The 24464-nt window shown below is 37.2% G+C and overlaps 1 protein-coding gene across 5 annotated transcripts in view; it reads right to left on the bottom strand.

Moving 5' to 3' along the window:
- Positions 1 to 24464, bottom strand: part of NCOA6 (nuclear receptor coactivator 6) — an 89531-nt gene that overhangs the window by 45410 nt on the left and 19657 nt on the right. For all 5 annotated transcript variants that reach the window (XM_029915825.1, XM_029915824.1, XM_029915826.1 and 2 more), the window contains exons 2-4: positions 17894 to 17998; positions 11645 to 11926; positions 4974 to 5129 (exon numbers count right to left, since the gene is read on the bottom strand). In XM_029915825.1, coding sequence (XP_029771685.1) covers positions 4974 to 5129; positions 11645 to 11879 — 391 coding nt within the window. In that variant the 5' untranslated portion in view covers positions 11880 to 11926; positions 17894 to 17998. The remainder of the gene's footprint in view (positions 1 to 4973; positions 5130 to 11644; positions 11927 to 17893; positions 17999 to 24464) is intronic.

Raw genomic sequence — 24464 nt, forward strand, 5'->3', positions numbered from 1 at the left:
CAGGATGCTCTAAATTGCCTCTGGGAGTCAGGAATAAAAGAAAAGAAAAAGAGAATACAGATCTTGGGGCTTCCAATAAAAGGAAGCAACTATTAATATACCAAACTTGTTAAGACATTATTATTATTTTCTTTTTTTAATGTGTATTTATTTTTGAGAGAGACTGAAATAGAGACAGAGAGAGAGAGAAAGACAAAGCTCAAGTCGGAGAGAGGCACAAAAGAAGGAGACACAGAATCCAAAGCAGGCTCCAGGCTCCGAGCTGTCAGCAAAGAGCCTGATGCAGGGCTCAAACTCATAGATCACGAGATCATAACCTGAACCAAAGTTGGATGCTTAACCAACTGAGCCACCCGGGCTCCCCACTAAGACACTGTAAGCAGAAAGAGTATTATTCTTGAAATGGACATCAGATTATCTCCATTCTCTGCTTAAAAGTGCTCCAATGCTTCCTGCTGTTGTAGAAAGCCAAACTTCTTAACAGGGTATAAAAGGGTTTAGTAATCTATCTAGTCAGTGCTGTTCAATAGAAATATGACTCACACATATAATTTAAAATTTTCTAGAAGCCACAATAAAAAGGTTAAAAAAACAAAAACCAAAAAAAAAAATCCAGGTGAAATTAATTGTAATATACTTTATTTAACCCAATATAGCCAATGTATTATTATTTCAATATATAATTAATATAAAAAGTTAAGGAGATATTGTACATTCTTTTTTGGGAATGCTAAGTCTTCAAAATCCACTATGTATTTTATACGTACAGCACATGTCAGTCTGAACTAGCCACATGTCCAATGCTCTACAGCCACACACGGTTTGTGGCTACCATATTTAAGAGCCCAGATTTGGCTCTTGCCTGAGTCTCTAACCTCAACTCACACTATTTTCTCTTTCAATAATAAGGATTCAGCCTCAGTGGCATTAAAAAACATTTCTTAAGCACACAAAGCTGCTTCTCACCTCAAGGCCTTTTCACATATTGTTCCCTCTGTCTATAAGAGTTCTACTCTCTTCACATAAGCCAACTTCTCAATATTCATGTAATCTTAAGTGTCAAAGGCCCCAAAAGACTTCCAACTATCTTATCCAAGAACAGGTCACCCTTAACAGAACATCATATTATTTCTTCAGAGCACATCCCACATAAGGACCTACTCATCCACTTGTTTTCTTGTCTGCCTCATCCATCACTATACCCATCCATCATGGGTGACCATGAATCTGCCCTAGTTCCTTTATAGCTATTGTTCTGTGACAATTATTAATAGCACCCCTTTTACTCTCAAAAGTATTCTAATTTAGATGATAAATTATATGGCCACCCTAATTACATCCTTAATACAGAGAACAGTATCTAATACATGGTTGGTATTCATTAGCTATTTATTGAGTATATTATGAATTGTTATAACCTTACAAAGAACTATAGGCATTTTTCTATGATGAATGCATTCCTAGGAAACCTCGTATTCTATAAAATCTCACACTAAAAATAATAGGTTTTATGGGAAAAAATGTTGTTGGGACATACTCAAAAACCTATGTGGTGCTGTAATCAGAGTTCTAATAAAAACATTAGCTGGTGGAGGCAATATATCCAAGAACATTTACAGTGGCAATACCTGGTTAAAGGTGCTGAGATATGCAGATGCAGTAAAGCTCTGAGCCAGTGGGGCTGCCATTAAAGCAGGCACAGGAAGAAGTGAAACTTGTTACAAGCCAAGAGTCATAAAGTCTGGGGGTGCACTTCTGGGGAAGGTACCTAAGTGTAAGTTCTCATCCTTAATTATCTGAAAACAGAGATGAAAGGACTCCCACCTATGCAGCAGCTGAGTTTCTTATTTATTTATTTGTTTAATGTTTTATTTCTTTTTGAGAGAGAGAGAGAGAGAGAGAGAGCGAGCGAGCGCGTGAGCAGGGGAGGGTCAAAGAGAGAGGGAGACACAGAATCCGAAGACAGGCTCCAGGTTTTGAGCTGTCAGCACAGAGCCCAACGCGGGGCTCAAACCCACAAAATGTGAGATCGTGACCTGCACCAAAGTCAGACACTTAACCAACTAAGCCACCCAGGTGCTCCCCCCTTTTTTTTCTTATAATCACCTTTCTATTCCCACTATTCCAGCCTCCCTTGTCTTATTTATATGAATACACACAGTTCTCACATTATATGCTATCATTCCCCTATTTGCCAACTGCATATAAGCTAACTGGTGCCAAAGAAACACACAAAAGAACACTATAGGCTCCCAAATTCACTGATTAGGGGTCAGCAAACCACGGCCGATGGGCCCAATCTAGTCTGCTGCCTGTACACTTAAATAACATGTTACTGGAACACATCCATGTTTATTCACTTACATATTGCTTATGGCTATTTTGCACTACAACTAGATTGGAATTCTTTTGACCGAGATCTTGGGGCCCACAAAGCCAAAAACATTTATTCATTGGCCCTTTACAAAAAAAGTTTGCAGACTTCTGCTTTAAATCACCATGAATTAATAGAGAGGTTGCAAAATGTACTCAAAAAATATCTTTCCAACTCCCTGGCCAAAACTCAAAAAAGGAAGGGTACAAGGAGTGTTCTTCCATGGAGAATAGGCTGTGGGGAAACAACCTGACCTTGCACCCCTGCAGCATACACTTCTTACAACTTTTTACAAAGCTCATTACCAGTTTCACAAAAGCAAAGCTGCTGCCACCACTTTCACTCCTGCCTGAATTTCAAGGGAGCAGGAGGAGAGAAAAGGCGATCACCCGGGACACACATGCATATCCTAAAATTTAAAAGACTCTTTTAATGTGATAATCACTCCCATATGTGATAATCACTCCCATATGTGAATTTCATAATTTCTTGAGATATATGTTATCTACTTTACTTCTTGATGGTACTTCTGCTTTAATTTATGGTTATAACAATAAAGGGGAGCCAGCACCTTATCCTTTTAAAAGAACTTAGGGGAAGTAGGACTGATTAAAAGAAGAAACTGGCATTTCCTTTCTCCAGTGAAAGCACTACCATGTAAGGTTTCAAAGCCCTTGTAACTCACATAAATAGGTAACAGAGACTATAAAACATTTAAAGTTTTAAGAAATCACTTATGTGTTTCATAAAATAAATGCCTTATATAGTGTTATTATAGCCAACAGCTGTTTTACTTCTACTTTTCCCAAAAGTTCATCCTATATCCTATAGATTGCTGTGAATTAATTTTAGTTCTCTGGATCCTTTTAGACAATCTATTATTTTTCATAATAGATTTGTTGTTTAAACCTCTATTCCCTTGTTTATCAAATGATGGGATTCACTCAATTTGTCTATCTATAATCCACTCTAAATCTTTGTTTGTTTGTTGGGATTGCCCCTTTTGGGGCACAGCAACCTACAATCCTACACTGCACAAAATGTGTCTCACTCCTACATATGAAATGTTAACCTTTTCAGCTGTCAAGATTTTGTGGAGCATTTAGGCTCTAAGCAAGCACAGGTTAGGAAGGTTTGGTCCACCTGTAGAAGGAAAGGCTGAAATCACTGATTGTCACTTTGCATCAATATAGGAGAAGATAGAACCTCCTCTGTGCTTCCCCCTTCCTGGTACATCTGTCTCTCACAGGTCTGTCTCCCTCACCAAGGTCAGGAACTTCTGAGCTCATAACAGCAATGACCATATTATATTTATCACTGTATTCCAAGTGCTAAAGCAAAGTGATGCTATTATGTGTGTGCTTCCCTTGCCTTCATTTAATATATGTTTACTCAGAGAACTAGGATGTTCCAGGAAAGCAGAACTACAACAGTAAGCAAAACCAGACATGGTTTCTGCTCTACTGGAGCTTGCAATCTAGGGGAGAATAAAACAATAATCAAATAACTGCTCTGATGAAAGTGTGACATAAGTATCTAAAGACAAAAACCAGACTTTTGTGAGAGCATACAACAAAGGACTCTTAGTCAAGGAGTTCAGAAAACATATCCTCAAGAAGATTTAAGCTGATACGTGAAGGCTGGGTAGGTGTTAACTAAGGAAGGGGGAATTGGTAAGGGACAATATTCCATATAGAAAATACATAAATGCAAAGGGCCCATGGCAGGAGGAAGAAATGCATATTCAAGGAACCAGAAGAAAGCTGGAGAGGCTGGAACAGACAGCAAGGAGGAAAGTTGGATGAGTTAAGATTGGATGAGAAAGGTGAGTAGAGGTCAGACCACACAAGGCCATAAAGTTAGAGTAAGAAGTTTGGTCTTTATTCTGTGAACAGTAGCAAGCCATAGCAGGGGTTTTAAGCTGGATGGTGTGTGTGTGTGTGTATGTAGCACATTTTCATTTTGAAAAGACCATTCTGGCAAAATATTTGAAAAATGAATACTGCTACAAAAAGGACTATTCAGGGCCTCCTAATCTGTTAGATGAATAAAGAAATAAATACTAAAGCTTACTTGATAGAAGGAAGCAAATCAAATCAGATATTCCTTAAACAACAAATCAGTTAAGGAACACCTGGGTGACTCGGTTAAGCAACCGACTCTCTTGATTTCAGCTCAGGTCATGATCTCACAGTGCAGGCGTTCAAGCCCACACTGGGCTCCACACTAACAGTGTGGAGCCTGCTTGGAATTCTCTCTCCTTCTCTCTCTCTGCCCCTCCACTACTGATGCGCTCTCTCTCAAAATAAATAACTAAAAAAAAAAAAAAAAAAAAGACAAATCAGTTCCCAGTCAGGGTGCCAATAAAATCCAAATCTGACAGATAGAAAAAATGAGCCAAGGGAATGGAGTCTGAGGCTATGGATGCGGAAGCATCACCCAGACAGGGCCTTAATTCCTCCTTATCCTAAGGTGTTGCAATGGGAAGCAAAGGTTACATGAGTTACTTGGCATTCTGAAACAGGAGGGGAATAGACAAAGCAGCACAGAAAATCCTGCTACATTCTACTGTTGTTATGATTTGGGTCCAGATGGGCACCTTCAATCTGAACGGAGAGAATCCCCAGATCCCGAAGCTGCTGGTTGTTGCTCTGAGCTAGGATCCGTAGCCGCTCCGCTGCTTCCCGGGGGATGTTGAATGTCACACGCACGCTGTTCCAGGGCTCCACCTTCTGTACCTTTAGCTTGCTGGATTCTTGGTTGTGAAAGAAAGTGAATAATATTAGTAATCCTTTAACCACCAGAAGATATGAACAAACAAAACCAACCAAAAGCAAAAGAACAAAGCAGAGCATTGGCTTGGGGTACCTGTGAGAACTGAGTCTTTGGCATTTTACCACTTAGCACCTGAGTGCCCATGACAAATTATTCAACCTTTCTGAAACTTACCTTTCTCTTCTTTAAAACCATGAAAAAGCTATTTCATGAGATTGTGAGTACTAAATGAGAAAATATATGCCAAAAACCTAGCACAGGCCCTGATATACACACATGCACTAAATAAATGGAAAGCAGTAAGATGGAGTAAGAAATATAAGACAGAAGAAGAGAGAGGGAAGGTTTTTGTTTTGTTTTTTTGAGGGAGAGAAAGAGGCGGGAAGGGGCAGAATTAGAGGGAGACACAGAATCCGAAGCAGGCTCCAGGCTCTGATCTGTCAGCACAGAGCCAGATGTGGGGCTCAAACCCACGAACCATGAGATCATGAACTGAGCCAAAGTCAGAGTCTTAACCGACTGAGCCACACAGGCACCTCTTGAGAGAGAGAACTTTAAATGTATAAGCTAAGGTCTACTTCTAGATTACATTCAATGTATGTGAACTGGCATCAAAGTCTCAAATTTCACTGAAATTCTATAAATAAAAAAATACAGGATGCAGACTATGACAGTTCATACTCCTATTTAAATATTAATGAGTATTGGGGCACCTGAGTGGCTCAGTTGGTTAAGCTTCCAACTCTTCATCTCAGCTCAGGTCATGATCTCAGGGTCATGAGTTCAAGCCCCATGCTGGGCATGGAGCCTACTTAAAAATAAACAAATAAACAAACAAATAAATAATGAGTGTCTCTGTACAAGATATTCACAAGGTCAGGAAGAAGACATTTCTTCCAATATCCTATAAACGCTTCAATTTAAAGAGGAGACTTTTTTGTCTTTGATTTTAAAATTTTTTCCTGATTTAAATAAGAGTATAATTTTCACTTAAGCACACCAAACTGAAGGGAAAAACAATATATTTTGACAATAAAACTTCAATTAGGATGTGAAAACACTGCATTTCAGCAAGCCTGAAAAGTCAGTGCAAACTTCAGGACATGTTTTTAAAAGAAGATACAGAAGTTAACTAATTGAGGAGGTTAAAATGTTGTTTGTAATTGTGTTTTACAGATGAAAAACAAATCCCAGGCTCAGATAGCTCATAAAAAAATTCTTTTCAATAACCCCAGGCAAAATAATTTTCCCTTTTGTTATGAACTTGGTTAAAATAAGTCTTTGGTATCCTTTATTTATGCATTTCAATATCAAGAAAATGGTTCATAAGCATTTTGTTGTCAAAATCAGATATATCTAGGGGCGCCTGGGTGGCTCAGTCGGTTAAGGCTCTGACTTCCGCTCAGGTCAGATCTCACGTTTGTGGGTTCGAGCCCCGTGTCAGGCTCTGTGCTGACAGCTAGAGCCTGGAGCCTGCTTCCAGTTCTGTGTCTCCTTCTCTCTCTGCCCCTCCCCATCTCGTGCTCTGTCTGTCTCTGTATCAAAAATAAATAAAACATTTTTAAAAAAATTAAAAAAAACCCAAAAAAACCAAAATCAGATATATCTATAGATAGAGCCATGTGCCTACGTGTTGCCTAAAGCCCCTTCTCCCTCCAAAACCACTACACATTGGAAGTTAATTTATCCAGACATGGAGTTCACTTGTTCTAACGTGGAAAAAAAAGACCACTTGCTAAGAGCAGTAAGATAACACAGTCATAGAAATTTAGAAAAGACTAGGCAATATTTAGTCCAAGTCTGTTTTACAGGTAAGGAACCTGAGGCCAAGAAAGGCTAAGTGATTTGCCTAGAATCCTGCAGTCACCTGGCAGCACCAGAGATGGGATTAAAATCCAGCTCTGATTCTCAGGTCAATTTCCTTTCCATGACACTAATGCCTCCAAATAGTAAAAGGTAGAGAGCAAGGGATCCTGGTTCCACAGAGTATATACGCCCAATCCAAAGAGTACTAGAGGGGCACCTGGGTAGCTCAGTCAGTTAAGTGTCCAACTTTGGCTCAGGTCATGATCTCACCACTCGTGGGGTCGATTCCTATGTCAGGCTCTGAGCGGTCAGCACAGAGCCTACTTTGGATTCTGTGTCTCCCTCTCTCTCTCTCCAACTCCCCCACTTGTATTCTATCTCATTCTCAAAAATGATTGGTTTTTTTTTTACTTTAAAAAAAAATTTTATTATTTAGTTTTTAGAGAGAGAGGTAGAGCATGAGTGAGGGAGGGACACAGAAAAGAAGGAGACACAGAATCAGAAGCAAACTCCAGGCTCTGAGCTATCAGCACAGAGCCCAACGCGGGGCTCAAACTCAAGAACCGCAAGATCATGACCTGAGCCAAAATCAGACTTTCAACTGACTGAGCCACCCAGGCGTCCCATCAAAAATGCATAAATGTTAAAACAATTATTTTTAAAGTACTAGAATCTCATTCAAAGTCTATACATACATCAAATTTGCTTATGGTATTATCTATTTATGATATGGTTGCAGAAAAATCCTTGTCCATTTTATCAAAAGTTTTTTTAACTTCCATCATACTTGAGATTTGACTTAAAATACTTGTGGACCAAGAATACAATCTAATAACACCATTAATCTGGGTTTGGTAATTTATTTGAAAACCATAAATAAACTGATTCCACTATCTATCCATCCATCTGTGTTTTGTTTTATTTATTTTATTTTTTAATGTAAGTTCCACACCCAAAGTAGGGGTTGAACTCATGACTTGGAGATTAAGAGTTGCATGTTCTACCAACTGAGCCAGCCAGGCACCCCTGATTCAGCAATCTAAAACAAGAAAAAATGGGGGTAATTATAAGAGCAATGAACACTTTCGTGCTCACTGACACTCTTATCCCTGTGTAATATGATATATTAGGACTATAAAAATTTAATTTCATGTATGCTGCTCTAACATGGAAAGACTCTTGTAATATACTGTGAACAAGATTATAATGACAATGGCTGGTGATAACTGCAACTTTAACACATAAAATTCTCTAGTACTATTCTTTACGTGGTATTTAAAAAAAAAAAAGCCCCTGAGAAAATGACAGCTTCTCTCTGGACATCAAATCTCAAATTAAAAAAAAAAAAAAAAAAAACAATCCCAAGAAAACTAATCAATACTTTATTATATCAGTATTTGTGATAAAAGGATAAGATCTAGGCTTTGCACTAGATGAGATTTGATAACTGTGCTAACCAAAAAGGATGTAGAACATCTAAACCAAGTTTCAAAAACACAAATGCCCACAAGACCTAGACAGGTAATCTAAGTGTATGAAGAGGCCAGATGGGAACTGTCTGAGATGAGGCCTACCCTCAACAGAAGCCGCTCCTCAGCACTGCCTGGAACAAGGAGAGAATTTAATGTTATCAGATCTTTCTATTTTTAGAGCTAAATCCAAAAATCTATATTTGTATGTAAAATATTTCAATTTTTAAAGCACTGGCAATGAAATTCAAATATCAAAACAAACAAACAAAACTAAAGTAGAGCCATAACAAGTGGTTGCAGGCAGGATCCAACAGGCTGCCTAAGAAGATAAGGGGCACCTGGTTAAATGTCCAACTTCAGCTCAGGTCATGATCTCATGGTTTGCGGGTTTGAGCCCCACATTGGGCTCTGTGCTGACAACTCAGAGCCTGGAGCCTGCTTCGGATTCTGTTTCCCTCTCTCTGCCCTTCCCTGTCTTGCCTTCTGTCTCTCTCTCAAAAATAAACAAACATTAAAACATTAAAAAAAATAAAATTTAAGAAGACAAAGTTCAAGTACATTTTAAGTAGAACCATGAAGTAAGATTTTTCTAAGTTTAAGTGGCCTTTTAAGACCCAGTCTAACCTCTTCATTTTATATGTAAGGAAACTCAAGACCAGAGAGTTAAAAACAATAAGTAAAATTGGGTCTTGAGAATTACTCCTACCTACTAGAGAAGACAATTTAAGGATTACTATGTTAAGCAATACCTTATTATGTTCAGTTTCTCCATGTACTTAAAAGAAACAATAGCATTTCTATTAAAAAAAATAATAATTCTAGGGCACCTAGGGGGCTCGGTTGGTTAAAGCATCTGACTTTTGATTTTAGCTCAGGTCATGATCTCATGGTTCGTGAGTTCAAGCCCCATACTGGGGCTCTCTGCTGTCAGCTTGGGATTCTCTTTCTCCCTCTCTCTCTGCCCTTCCCCTGCTCATGTGCACACACTCTCTTTCTTTCAGAACAAATAAACATTTAAAAAATTTCTAGCTCTCTGATTTCAAGCTATATTACAAGCCTATAATAATCATAACAGTATGGTTTTGGCATAAAAACAAACACATAGATCAATGGAACAGAACAGAGAGACCAGAAACAAACCCGCACACATATGGTCAATTAATTTACAACAAAGGAGCCAACAATACACAATGGGGAAAGGACAGTCTCTTCAATAAACGATGCTGGGAAAACTAGATAGCCATATGCAAAGGAATGAAACTGGATTACTATCTTACACCATACACAAAAGTTAACTCAAAATGGAATAAAGACTTGATGTAAGACCTGAAACCATAAAACTCCTAGAAAAAAACATAGATGGTAAGCTCTTTGGCATTGGTCTTGGCAATGATTTTGTTCAATGTGACACAAAAAGCAAAGTCAACAAAAACAAACAAGTGGAACTATATCAAACTAAAAAGCTTTTGCACAGCACAGCAAAGGAAACCATCAACAAAATGAAAAGGCAACATATTGAATGTTTTAAAATATTTGCAAATAATATATATGATAAGCAATTAATATCTAAAATATACAAAGAACTCATACAACTTGATTATAAAAATCCAAACAATCCCAATTAAAAAATGGGCAGGAGATCTGAATAGACTTTTCACCAAAGAAGACATTTGGATGGACAATAGGTACATAAAAGGCGCTCAACATCACTAATCATTAGGGGGATTTCAAATCAAAACTACAATGAGATATCACCTCACACCTGTTAGAATGGCTATTACTGGGGCACCTGGGTGGCTCAGTCGGTTAAGTGTCTGACTTCAGCTTAGGTCACAATATCACGGAGCAGGAGTTCGAACCCTGCATCGGACTCTGTGCTGAGAGCTTGGAGGCTGCTGGCTATTATTAACAAAACAAAAAAATAACAAGTGTTGGCAAGGATGTAGAGAATGGAGCCACTGCAGACAACATACGGAGATTCCTCAAAAATTAAAAATAAAACTACTCTATGATCTAGCAATTCCACTTCTGAATGTTTATCTGAAAATGAAAACACTAACTCAAAAAGATACCTGCACCCCCATGTTCACTGTGGCATTATTTATAAGAACAACAGCATGCAAACTACCTAAGTGTCCACAGATGTATGAATGAACAAAATATATATAGAAAATGAAGTATTATTCAGCCATAAATAAGACAAATATGGATGGACCTTGAGAGCACTATGCTAAAATGAAATAAGTAGATAGAGGAAGACAAATACTATATGATTTCATGGACATGTGGAATCTTAAAACACAAAACAAAACAAAACCAAAAACACCAAGCTTATAGCTATAGGAAAACAGACTGGTAGCTGACAGGGAACAGGGCATGAAGAGGGGGAGGGGGGCTGAAATGAGTAAAAGATACAAAGTTCCAGTTATTCTCACAGGGATGTAATGTACAGCATAGTAACCAAGGTTAGTAATACTCTATTGCATATTTGCAAGTTGCTAAGACAGTGTATCTTAAAAGTTCTCATCACAGGAGCATCTGGGTGGCTCAGTTGGTTAAGCCTTGGATTTTGGCTCAGGTCATGAACTCATGGTTTGTGAGTTCAAGACCATCACTGAGCTCTCTGCTGTTAGCGCAGAGCCTGCTTCAGATCCTCTGTCCCCTTCGCTCTCTGCCCCTCCCCTGTTTACACTCTCTCAAAAATAAATAAAAACATTAAAAAAAGTTCTCATCACAACAAAACTGTAGCTATATATGGTGACAGATTTTAACTAGATTGTGGTGAGTGGATCATTTCACAATATATACAAATATGGAATGGTAAGTTGTACACTTGAAACTAAGATGTTATATGTCCACTATACCTCAATAAAAAAAATTCTAAAATTCCAATTCTACACTTAAAATCAGCCTTTCAATCCAGTATGGCAAAGTTTTACTTTGTAAAACTCAAGATAATCACAGAAGAGCAAACACTTTTAAAAAAGAGTAAGAAGAAGAGGGGCACTGGGGTGGCTCAGTATATTAAGCATCTGACTCTTGATTTTGGCTCAGGTCATGATCTCACAGTAGTGAGACTGAGCCCCACACTGATCCTGCTTAAGATACTCTTTCTCACTCTCTCTCTGCCCCTGCCCTACTGGCATGTGCTCACTCTCTCCCTCACACGCACAAAAAAGTAACAAGAAGAAAAAAATAATAATTAAAGCAAAATTACCCATGTGTAACAAATTGGGCACATTCTCCAATATTGTGTCCAATTTCCATTTGAAGTCTTTATCACCTATATTTCCTTTGAAGGCCACAAAGATTGTGGAATCCTCCAAAATACTATCACTTTTTGTGTCATCATCTTCTAGTCCAGAATCAAAATCCATCTCTGAGTCTTCCACTGATGATGAGCACAAGGAAGTATAGATGTCTTCTAAGTTTGGAAGGTCATCCAAAACCATGGTGAATATTATTCCAGTAGCATATGCCAAATGGAGAATAAGAAAACCTTTGAAAAAAGAAGATACAGAAAGGGCATTACAATGTATAATTATACAATCAACAATGTATAATCCATTGGTCTGTAAAAACTATATTTTATGTGCCAAGTAATAAGAAAGCACAGTATAAAAATTAAGAAATTACAGAGAGGATAAACTAAGATATTCTATAACAGTTGGTTCCTAAAAAGACTTGAAATAAAAATTCACCAGTTTTAAATAAAGTTCTTTTTATTATATTATAATGTTTATGTCTATTATGTCAGGCTACCTAGAATATGGGGAAGAGGAAACATGCAATCACAAGAAAATAAAACAAGTTATATTTTGAAAATTAATTAATATACGCCTTTGACCCCCACAGAGCAAGGGAGCTCCCCAATGCTCCCCTTATTCCTGTTCTGACAAAAGTTTCAGAGAAACCAAGGTTTTTAAACCCATTCTCTTTCTCTAACCTGCAAAGCACACCTTGACCAACTAAAAATATCTGGAGGATTACCTAAAATCCTAAAGTCTTTAGGACCCTTTAAAATAACTTATGTGGGGTGCCTGGGTGGCTTAGTCGTTTGGATGTCCTACTTTGGCTCAGGTCATGATCTCACAGTCTGTTTAATTGGAGCCCCGTGTCCAGCTCTGTGCTGACAGCTCAGAACCTGGAGCTTGCTTCTGATACTGTCTCCCTCTCTCTCTGTCCCTCCCTTGCTCGTGCTCTCTCTCTCTCTTCCCCTCAAAAATAAATAAACATAAAAAAATTAAAAAAAAAACTTTAGGGGCACCTGGGTGGCTCAGTCAGTTAAGCATCTGACTTCAGCCCTGGTCATGATCTCATGATTCGTGGGTTCGAGCCCTGCATCAGGCTCTGCGCTGACAGCACAGACCTTGGAGTCTGCTTCAGATTCTGTGTTTCCCTCTCTCTCTCTCTCCCCCTCCCCCGCTTGCCTGCACTCGCACTTTCTCTCTCTTTCAAAAGTAAACTTTAAAAAATAAATAAAACAAAATAACTTTAGAGTTAATAATAGTGGTATGGCTAAAAATAATAATTCAGCAACAAAACAAAAAACATTTTAAAATACTTTTAGGAAAGAAAAATAAGTAATTAACACATGTTTATATAAAAAAAGAACTGTGTCCAGGATAGAACTAAATTACTTTTCAACTTTTAGATCTAGAGAAGTCACATGATCTGCTATTTTCAGTTAGGTTGTCTACCAAAGAGTACATGTATTAAAGATCACACCATGTGGCCATTTTCTCCATTAGCTTTGGGACTGAAGATCACATTCTTAACCCAAAAGTGAGAAAGTGAGTGAACATTAATTTTTTAGCATCTGTGTTATGCCAGAATGACACAGAAACATAAGAACCTCATAAAACTCTTTTAATTTAAAAACATTCCTTATATAATTACAACTATGTGTGTTTTTTTTAAAGATGGATTTTCGTTTTCCTATTTTCCAAATATGCTATAAGTCATTAGGGACATGCAGAGCTAAATATGCTGTAATAAGTTATATTACCAGTATAAATGGAAAAAGATGTATCAACTTTTAAAAATTGTGTAACTTTTTTTTTTTCTTTTTTAAAGTCAATTAAACTTCAAGAACAAAGACTTTCCCAAAACCAATTTAAACAATCTTATGGGGAAAAATTCCTCTGTTTTTAAGAAACATGAAAAAAATAAGAAAACTTAATGTTTTAGTAAAGCACTTTCAGTCTGGCAATTATATCCTTTTCTAGTACTATGACTGTTACAAAGGAATAGTGTGACTTGGTGGTTAAGAAACAACAGCATTCAGAACATCCCTTATAAATACCATTCCTTTAGTCAACTGCCATCTGCTCGTTACAGATTTTAAAGAACCTTACAGATACATAAACAAAACCAAAAAGGATTTCAGGGCTTAAAAACTGTTACTCATCAGGAAAAAGACTAATTGCTGAGACTGCCTGAAGTACTGGCGCTATTTAGTAGCTACTCCACAGTTGTAAGAACTACAAGAATTTTTTTTTTTAAATAGTCTCATGACCTTTTTTTATTTTATATTTTACTTTTCTTAATGTTTATTTATTTTTGCAAGAGAGAGACAGAGAGACAGAGCATGAATGGGGGAGGGGCAGAGGGAGAGGCAGACACAGAATCCGATGCAGCTCCAGGCTCTGAGCTGTCTGCACAGAACCTGACGCGAGGCTCGAACCCACGAACTGTGAGATCATGACCTGAGCCGAGTCGGACGCTCAACCGACTGAGCCACCCAGGCGCCCCAAGAAAAGAATTTAAAATTTAAGAAATGTTATCCAAAAGAAATCTTTAACTAGAAAGAAGGAGATCAACTAAAAATCTATCTTCTAAGGGGGTCATTGGTCATGTCAGGAAGGTTGGCAAACCTGGATTTGGAAAACCATCTCTTGGCAGACACAACAAATCAGCGAATCCAAATTCAGGAATTACTGGTTTAAAAGTACTATGGCACTACACAGGTGCTTAAAAAATGAAGAAATTAAAAGTCAGTATGAAAAATTGCTGGCCTTCCTTCCAGAAACTTTTTAAAGTAGCTTCATTGACATAATATCCACTTAAAATCTAGTCTTTAACGAAGGATTTATTATCAAAATAATTTACTAACTTTTGAGTAAAATGCACTTTAGTGACTGCTTTTGGAGAGAGAAAACATTACAGATGACCAGCTTGAGACTCACTTGCTCATTTCTGGTCATCACAAGAGAACATGCGCTATCTCTCTGGGGTTGTTAAGATTAACCACCAGTTAATTTGCCACTCGCCACATAATAAACTTCCAGATTATCTGTTGGTTTCACTTTTTAAAAACTTTTTTATGTTTATTTATTATTGAGACAGAAACAGAGCACGAGTGGGGGAGGGGCAGAGAGAGGGAGACACAGAATCTGAAACAGGCTCCAGTTTCTGAGCTGTCAGCAAAGAGCCCAAAGTGGGGCTCGAACGCACAAACCCTGAGATCATTATCTGAGCTGAAGTTGGACACTTAACTGACTGAGCCACCCAGGCGCCCTGGTTGGTTTCACTTCCAAGTGGGGCTCTTTTGATCTTTTATAAAGAAGCTAAGAATAAATGTGACATCCAGGAGAATTTTAAAAGGAAGCATATTATTCTACTTTTGAAGTAGATGTCCAGGGGTGCCTGGGTTGCTCAGTCGGTTAAGCCTCCGACTTCGGCTCAGGTCAGATCTCACATTCGTGGGTTCGAGCCCCGCGTCAGGCTCTGTGCTGACAGCTAGCTCAGAGCCTGGAGCCTGCTTCCGGTTCTGTGTCTCCTTCTCTCTCTGACCCTCCCCCTCTCATGCTCTGTCTCTCCTGTATCAAAAATTAATAAAATATTTAAAACAAATTAAAAAAAAATGAAGTAGATGTCCAAACTAAATCATTTCAAGGTAGTATTTCAGGATAGCCAAATAGCTCCAGGTGATGAAAGAAAGCTCTTTTTTAAGAAGAATGCCAACTTAAATTTAAAAAGAATGATATCATTAGAAAAATCACAATTCTGTGATTCCCTGGTAAAATAATTCAAAAGAGGATCATTAATAAGGATAAAATATTATGTGAAAATTTGACAGACAACTGAATATTCACATGATGTCAAAGTATCATCCCACAGATTTGCTTCTTCACAGTGGAAGGCTCTGGCTGTCACAACCTAAACATAATGACCAAACTGAGCATCACTAATAGGACAAAAACCCCAGAAATTATGTATAATATAACCGCAAAGTATTATCTATGAAATATTCTTGCCAAAAATGTTTAGCTTGAATATAATAAGTCTTTACACAGGATACAGAGGTAGAACTTAAATAACTTCATAAGGAAACATTCAGACAAATCTAGAGTGTAGGATTTCTATAGCATAACTGGGTTGGCCTCTTCAGTAAGTCAGTTGTCATGAAGGAAGAAAGAGATGAGTGAAACTACTCTACAATAAAAGGACTTTAAAAATACTTTTTAAAAATCAAATGCAGGGGCGCCTGGGTGGCTCAGTCGCTTAAGCATCCAGATTTGGCTCAGGTCATAATCCCACAGTTCTTGGGTTCGAGCCCTGCGTTGGGCTCTGTGCTGACAGCCAGCTCAGAGCCTGGAGCCTATTTCGGATTCTGTCTCTCCCTCTCTCTCTCTGACCCTCCCCTGCTTACGCTCTCACTCTCTGTCTCTCAAAAATAAATAAAAAACATAAAAAATTTTTAAAAATAAATAAAAATCAAATGCAGCGTATGGTCCTTTGTTAGGTCTTGGTTTGGAAAAAAAGCACATTTTTAGGATAATTAGCGAACTACCACTAACTTTGTTAGTTTGTGATACCAATGGTGTTAGGGTTATACAGAACAATGTTCTTACTGTTTAAGAGATGCATACTGAAACATTCATGGGTAAAACATCAGGATGCTTATACGTTACTTTAAAATAATTGAGAGAAAGGGTGCCTGGGTGGCTCAGTCAGTTAAGGTCCAACTTTGGCTCAGGTCATGATCTCACTGTTTGTGAATTTAAGCCCTGAGTCTGGCTCTATGCTGACAGCTCAGAGCCTGGAGCCTGCTTCAGATTCTGTGTCTCCCTCTCTCTCTGCTCCTCCCTCACTCATGCTTTGTCTCTGTCTCTCAAAAATAAACATTAAAAAATAATAATAAACATAAAACAATTGAGGGAAAAAATAGATTAGGCAAATATGGCAAAATATTAATAATGGTTAAATATAGGTGATGGGTATACAAGTGATCATTATACTTTTGTTCATAATAGAATTTTACAAAGTGTTTGAAATTGTTCATAATAAAAAGTTAAAAAAAAAAAAAAAAAAGGAAGAAAAAGGCAAGCATACCAGCAACATAGTGCTGCTCCAAGGTAAAACTTAACAGACATTGGAAGGTTTAGAAGCTTACTTATGAACATTTTCCAAATCACAGTAGGATTAAAAATAAATAAATATACTTAAACATATGTATTTATAAATATATAAGTTTATACATATTTATAAACTTATAAATGTGTTGTATATTATAAATGTGTATAAATTTTATATTATTTATAAATATATAAACTTACATATCATAAATATTATAAATATACCCAGCTAATATGCACCAGATTTACATTTATATATGAGCAGAAAGGACTGGTGCAGGTAGCTGAATAATGGGTAGAAGACTGTCACAGGTTATTCAGATCATTAGCTTGGCTACCATTTGAACAAAAGACAAGACACTATGATCTGCATCAGAAATCACAAACTCACATACTTATAGGGGTCAGGCAGATAAAATAAGAGAACACTAGATATTAAGTGTATTTACACACACTGTATGAATGATTTGGGCAATAAGAAACTCACACACTCCATCCATGATAAGAAGCTACTATACTCTGCTCCAGCATATTACTTTCTTTTTAGAAGAATGGGAGGAGTTGGGCAGATGTTCTGAATTTTAAGAAAAGAGTAAAATCTGTATATTCAGTGAAATCACCATATTTTAAAATAGGTTTACATTTTTGGAAAATATCCTGTAGGCCAAATGAAACACACTGTATCTGCATAAGGCCCAGTCACCAATTTTCCATTTCTACGACTCACATCACTGACTAGTACAATGTTAGGTGTGAGTGAACTATGCTGGGTTTGGTATAGTGCTGGAATAGACCAGATATTTGAAATGCACTTAAATGTTATGATGTGCCTCCTAGGAGGTGTGTGGACTCTCTAAGAGAAAGAAAAAATAGATCAAGGTCTCAACCCCAAAGGAACAGAAGGCACTCAAACTTAGTGACTTTTGGGCTTCATTAAATATGCTGATGTCTTCTATAACTGGCTGAAGGATCACCTTCACCTTTGACAAAATGCTAGATGATAAAGGAAACAGTTTTTTAATTTGCTATGTAACTTTGGTAGAGTCGTTCCATTGTTTGGAATTAAGCTGATCCTTAACCACTCTTTAATGAAAGATATCACTCACCAAAATGTCTTTATTTTTTATCATTTACCCCGGTCATCTTCTAAGTCCAAACAAGCTGGCATTTTTAGGGCCTGTATTTCAAAAGGCAGCAGCCAAATAAAAATTCTAAAAAGGAAAGAGAGAGAGAGAGAGAAAGTTACACTATCATATAGAAATTAGAAATTTCAGAGGTGACATCTTTATAACAGAAGCCAATGCAAATATCACAAGTTACTAAGTCAACTTAGACATCTTCAGAGAATGTTAAAATAGAGTTTTCGTTAAGTCTACAAAGAATATCTTTTTTTCTGAGATTAAGCCACTATTCAACAAGCATTTCAAAGAGGATAGAAGCAAACTCCAGGACATATAACGCCATCACTTAGGAATTATGAAACTGGGACCCTAAGCCTTAGAAACCTCCTCCCTTTACCTCCATTTTTAAATCTGTCAAATTAAAATGAATTATCATCATGCGATACTGTTCGCAGATACTTGGTGCCAAAACCAAAATACTTTGTATACACACTAAATACAAGACCCACTTGTTCTAACATAATTTTAAAATTCATTTTAAACTTCATAAAGTATATGGGGCACCTGGGTGGCTCAGTTGGTTAAGCATCTGACTTCAGCTCAGGTCATGATCTCACTGTTTGTGGGTTTGAACCCCATATCAGGCTCTGTGCAACAGCTCAGAGCCTGGTGCCTGGTTTGGATTCTGTGTCTCCCTCTCTCTCTCTGACTCTCACCCACCTGTGTTCAATCTCTCTCAAAAATGAATAAACACTAAAAAATTTGTTTTAAATAAAAAACTTCATATAGAGTTAAGCTTTTTTTCCTATTTGATATGTAATTTTGTTTTATTTTTCATTTTCATCTTATTTTCAGTTTTTATAAGTATTCTTTATGGTACACATAGAAATTTTGTATGGAAAGTGCATAATTTCAGCATGCTTTGGAAAAAAATTCCCACTCTAATAAGACAGTATCAGTCTATAATATCTTTAACCTAGCTGTTATGGTTTTACATTATTGCCAAATATTGATTTTATAATTTCAAATTTTTAAATTAATAGATATACTAGATATTAATAAAAGATTAGAGAAAAAAACTATGCTCCTTAATTTTTTTACTTCATTTTTTTTAATATACATCCAAGTTAGCATATAGTACAAGATGACTTCAGGAGTAGATTCCTTTTTTTTGTTTGTTTCTTTAAATTATTTTTGAGAGACAGAGAGACAGTGTGAACAGGGGAGGATCAGAGAAGGAGACACAGAATCCTAACACAGGCTCCAGCCTCTGAGCTAGCTGTCAGCACAGAGCCCAAGGTGGGGCTTGAACCCACGAAGAGACCTGAGCCGAAGCCAGATGCTTAACTGACTGAGCCACTCAGGGGCCCCAGGAGCAGATTCCTTAATGCCCTTTACCCATTTAGCCCACCACCCCCCATGACCCCTCCATAACCCTCTGTTTGTTCTCCATATTTAAGAGTCTCTTATGTTTTGTCCCCCTCCCTGTTTTTATATTATTTTTGCTTCCTTCCCTTTATGTTCATCTGTTCTGTGTCTTAAAGTCTTCATATGAATGAAATCATATGATATTTGTCTTTCTCTAATTTCGCTTAGCATAATACTCTCTAGTTCCATCCATATAGTTGCAAATGGCAAGATTTCATTCTTTTCAAATGCCAAGTAATACTCCATTACATATATACATATACACATCTTCTTTATCCTTTCAACTGTCGGACATTTGGGCTCTTTCCATACTTTGGCTATTGTTGACAGCACTGCTATAAATATTGGGGTGCATGTGCCCCCTCAAATCAGCACTCCTGTATCCCTTGGATAAATACCTAGTAGTGCAACTGCTGGGTCGTAGGGTAGTTCTATTTCTAATTTTTTGAGGAACCGCCATACTGTTTTCCAGAGTGGCTATAACAGTTTGCATTCCCACCAGCAGTGCAAAAAAGATCTTCTTTCTCTGCATCCTCACCAACATCTGTTGTTGCCTAAGTTGTTAATGTTAGCCATTCCGACAGATGTGGGGTTGTATCTCATTATGGTTTTGATTTATATTTCCCTGATGAGTGATGTTCAGCATTTTTTCACGTGTCTATTGGCCATCTGGATGTCTTCTTTGGAGAAGTGTCTATTCACATCTTTTGCCCATTTCTTCACTGGACTGTTTGTTTTTTGGGTGTTGAACTTGATAAGTTCTTAATAAATTTGGGATACTAACCCTTTATCTGATATGTCATTTGCAAATATCTTCTCCCATTCCACTGGTTGCCTTTTAGTCTTGCTGATTGTTTCCTTTGCTGTGCAGAAGCAATGGTTCATTTTTGCTTCTGTTTCCCTTGCCCCAGGAGATGCGTTGAGTAAGAAGTTGCTATGGCCAAGGTCAAAGAGGTTTTTGCCTGCTTTCTCCTCGAGTATTTTAATGGCTTCCTGTCTTACATTTAGGTCTTTCATCCATTTTGAGTTTATTTTTGTGTATGGTGTAAGAAAGTGGTCCAGGTTCATTTTTCTGCATGTCTCTGTCCTGTTTTCTTAGCACCACTTGCTGAAGAGACTGTCTTTGTTCCATTGAATATTCTTTCCTGCTTTGTCAAAGATTGGTTGGCCATGTTTGTGGGTCCACTTATGGGTTCTCCGTGCTGTTCCGTTAATCTGAATGTCTGTTTTTATGCCATATTATCTTGATGATTACAGTTTTGTAACACAGCTTGAAGTCTGGTTTTCTTTGGCTTTCTTTGTCAAGATTGCTTTGGCTATTCAGGATCTTTTCAGGTTCCATACAAATTTTAAGGATTGTTTGTTCTATCTCTGTGAAGAATGCTAGTGTTATTTTGTTAGGTATTGCATTGAATATGTAGATTGCTTTGGGTAGTATTGACATTTTAACAATATTTATTCTTTCTATCTAGGGGCATGGAATATTTTTCCATTTTTTTGGTGTCTACTTCAATTTTCTTCATAAGCTTTCTATAGTTTTCAGTATATAGATTTTTCACCTCTTTGGTATTTTATGCTTACTTATTTTTAAATTTAAGACAAAGCTGTTTTTTCAAATCTCCATGGAACATTAACAAAAAATGACCTTAAGAAAGGCCCTAAAGAGGGGTGCCTGGGTGGTTCAATTGGTTAAGCATCCGATTCTTCATTTGGGCTCAGATCATGATCTCACAGTTTGGTTTGTGCGTGTGAGCCCCATGTCAGGTTTTGCATTGACAGTGGCAAGCCTGCTTGGGATTCTTTGTCTCTTTCTCTGCCCCTCCCCAGACCATATGCTCTCGCTCTTAAAAATATATACCTTTTTTTTAAAAGGCCATAAAGAAAATCTCTATGGTGAATGGGACACTTACCCCGATTAACACTAATACATGGAATTGTTGAAAACCCCTACACTGTACACTTGAAATGATACAACACTCTATACTGGAATTTTAAAAAAGCTCTATAAATCCAAAAAGTAACAGCAGAATAATACTCGGATAACAATGTACTGAAATTATACATTTAAAATAAAGTCAAGAAACAAAGACCTTTTCACCCTAAAACAACAATAAAACCCTTGGACTTGGGTCAAAAAAAGAAATCAATATTGCAAAATTTCTAGAGGATGCCAAAATAAGGAAAATGCTATATATTAGAACCTAAAGAATACAGCCAAACCAATGAAGAAGAAAATTCACAGCCATAAATACCTACATCAGGAAAAAGAAAAAAAGAAAGTGAAAAGTACAAAAAAGAAAAGAAAGGAATTAAATGTCTGACTCAAAAAGTCAGGAAAAACCAGTAAGGTGAACTGAAAGAAATCAAAATAAAGGAATTAATACAGATAAAAGGAGAAATTAATAAAAAATAAAACAGAAAAACAGGGGCGCTTGGGTGGTTCAGTTGGTTAAGCATTTGACTCTTGATTTCTGCTCAGATGATGATCTCACGGTCAAGAGATCCAGCCCCACGGGGGGCTCTGTGCTGAGTGTGGAGCCTGCTTGAGCTGTTCCCTCTCACTCTGACCCTCCCCTGCTTGTGCTCTCTCTAAAAACAAAAGACCCCCAGAAAAACAGAATTAATAAATAAATCCAAAAATTGGTACACTGGGAGAAACACCAATAAAATAGTTAAACCACTAGTTAATCTAGTAAAGGGAGAAAGTCCAAATATATAAAATAAGAAATAAGAAGGAAATAGCCACAGAAACAACTGAAATTAAAGGGACCATAGAGACTGGTTTGTTCAAGCTTTTTTGCTCTATCTATATAAATATGGCAATGCCCTCCAAAAGCAACACACACAAATTTAATGGAAACATTAACCCTTTAGGGAGCAGATAAGTCTAATGATCCGAAACTGTTCTAGAACACACAAAAAGAAAGCAAACTTCCCAAATCTTTTTATGACACAAATATAGCATGAATATCAAAAGCTAATACACACTGCAGGCAGAAAGCTATAGATGCAAGATTCTAAATCAAACTTTAAATAGAATACAACAGTACATTAGATGAAGAAGAATGCATCATAACTAAATAGAGTTTGGCCTAGGAATACAAGCAAGGCTCACTAGGAAGAAACTAAGGGGAAAAGCCATATGATCATCTCTATAGATATTAAAAGTCATTTGACAAAATTTAAGATTTTTCAAAAAAATCAAATACGAATATACAAACACTTCCTTAACATGACAAAATATATGTTTTTAGTCCTCAAGTCAGCAGCTTACTTAATGGGGAAAAGCTAGGAAGAAGGCAGATATCTATTATGTATTATTAAACATTATACCAGAGGTATATAAAGTCAGTGACATTAAATAAGACTAACTGTAGTAAAAATTGTAAAGAAGAATGTAAAACTATCACTATCAGTGGATGATATAATTGTATTTTTGCACATCTTGGAAAATCAACCAAGAAAATACCAAAAATAAGAAGATTCAGCAAGGTAGAATGGTACAAAATATACAGAAAACAACAGCTTTATTACACAGGCAATCAATCATCAATATGTGGGGGGAAAGTCTAATTTATAACTGCAACAAGAAAGGCAAAATATTTAGGACTGAACTAAAAAGAAAATGTAGAGCTACCAGATGAAATTTTTAAAACATTAATGAAGGATCCAAATACAAAAAAGATGAACAAAAGACTCACAGGGTGGCTGGGTGGCTCAGTCTGTTAAGTATCTGACTCTTATTTCAGCTAGGTCAGGATCTCATGGCTGTGAGATCAAACCCTATATTGGGTTCCAGGCTGAGTGTGAAACCTGTTTAACATTCTCTCTCTCTGTGCCCCTCCCAGCTCATGCTCTCTCTCTCTCTCAAAAAAAATAAAATAAGAGAGAGAGAGGAAAAAAGACTCACAAATATCAATTCTCCCTGATTTAGAATCTAACAATCCCATTAAAATATTCTAATTTCTTGGGGTGTCTGGGTGGTTCAGTCAGTTAAGCGTCCAACTTCGGCTCAGGTCTTGATCTCGTGGTTCGTGGGTTCAAGCCCTGTGTCAGGCTCTATCAGAGCCTGGGATATGCTTCAGATTCTGTGTCTCTCTCTCTCTCTCTCTGCCCTTCCTCTGCTTTTGTTCTCTCTCAAAAATAAAACAAAACATTAAAAAAAAATTCTAACTTCTTTTTTAAAATGGAAAAGCTGACTTTATAGTTCATATGGAAACCAAAAGAGTAAAAAAAAAAGCAAAACAAAAAACAAAAAAATCTCTGAAAAATAGGAGTAGTGAAAGGGACAAGTCCTACCAGATATCAAAACATAATGCCTCAGTAATGAAAACTGTGTAGTACTGGCATATAAACAGATGGGAGACCATTGTGGGGAAGAGGACTGGGTGTTATATGGAAAGCAACTTGACAATAAACTATAAATAAACAAATAATGCAATCTATTAGCAAGGCTATAGGAAAATAGACACTCTCATTCATTGCTAGTAGTAGTCTAACATCAGCAATTAGGCATTATCTATCAAAATCACAATTATAAAAACTTTTTTAAATGTTTTATTTATTTTGATACAAAGAGAGACAGAGCATGAGAGGGGGAGGGGCAGAGAGAGAGAAGGAAACACAGAACCAGAAGCAGGCTCCAGGCTCTGAGCTAGCTGTCAGCACAGAGCCTGATGCGGGGCTCGAACTCACAAACATGAGATCTGACCTGAGCCGAAGTCAGAGGCTTAACTGACTGAGCCACCCAGGCACCCTCAAAATCACAATTATATATAGCATTAACCCAGCAATCTCACTTCTGGTTGGTGACCCCATAAGAGGGGGTATAGCTCAGTGGTAGAGTATTTGACTACAGAGATCCTACAGATACTCCTGCTCCCTGACTAGATGCCATATATACAAGGTTATTCAATAAAAGCACTGTTTTTGCAATAGCAAGATGGGAAACGACCAAAACGTCCTTCAACAGAGACTGATTAAATTATAGTACATCTAATAAAAAGGAAAGGCAGCAAGAATATGGATGCTTTCTATGCACTGATATGGAATGATCTCCAAGATATACTGTTGAGAGAAGAAAAACAAGGAATAAAACATGCTACATACAAGCATACTACAGCATGAT

The sequence above is a fragment of the Suricata suricatta genome, chromosome 12 (assembly GCF_006229205.1).
Source record: "Suricata suricatta isolate VVHF042 chromosome 12, meerkat_22Aug2017_6uvM2_HiC, whole genome shotgun sequence".
NCBI classification, from domain to species: Eukaryota; Metazoa; Chordata; class Mammalia; order Carnivora; family Herpestidae; genus Suricata; species Suricata suricatta.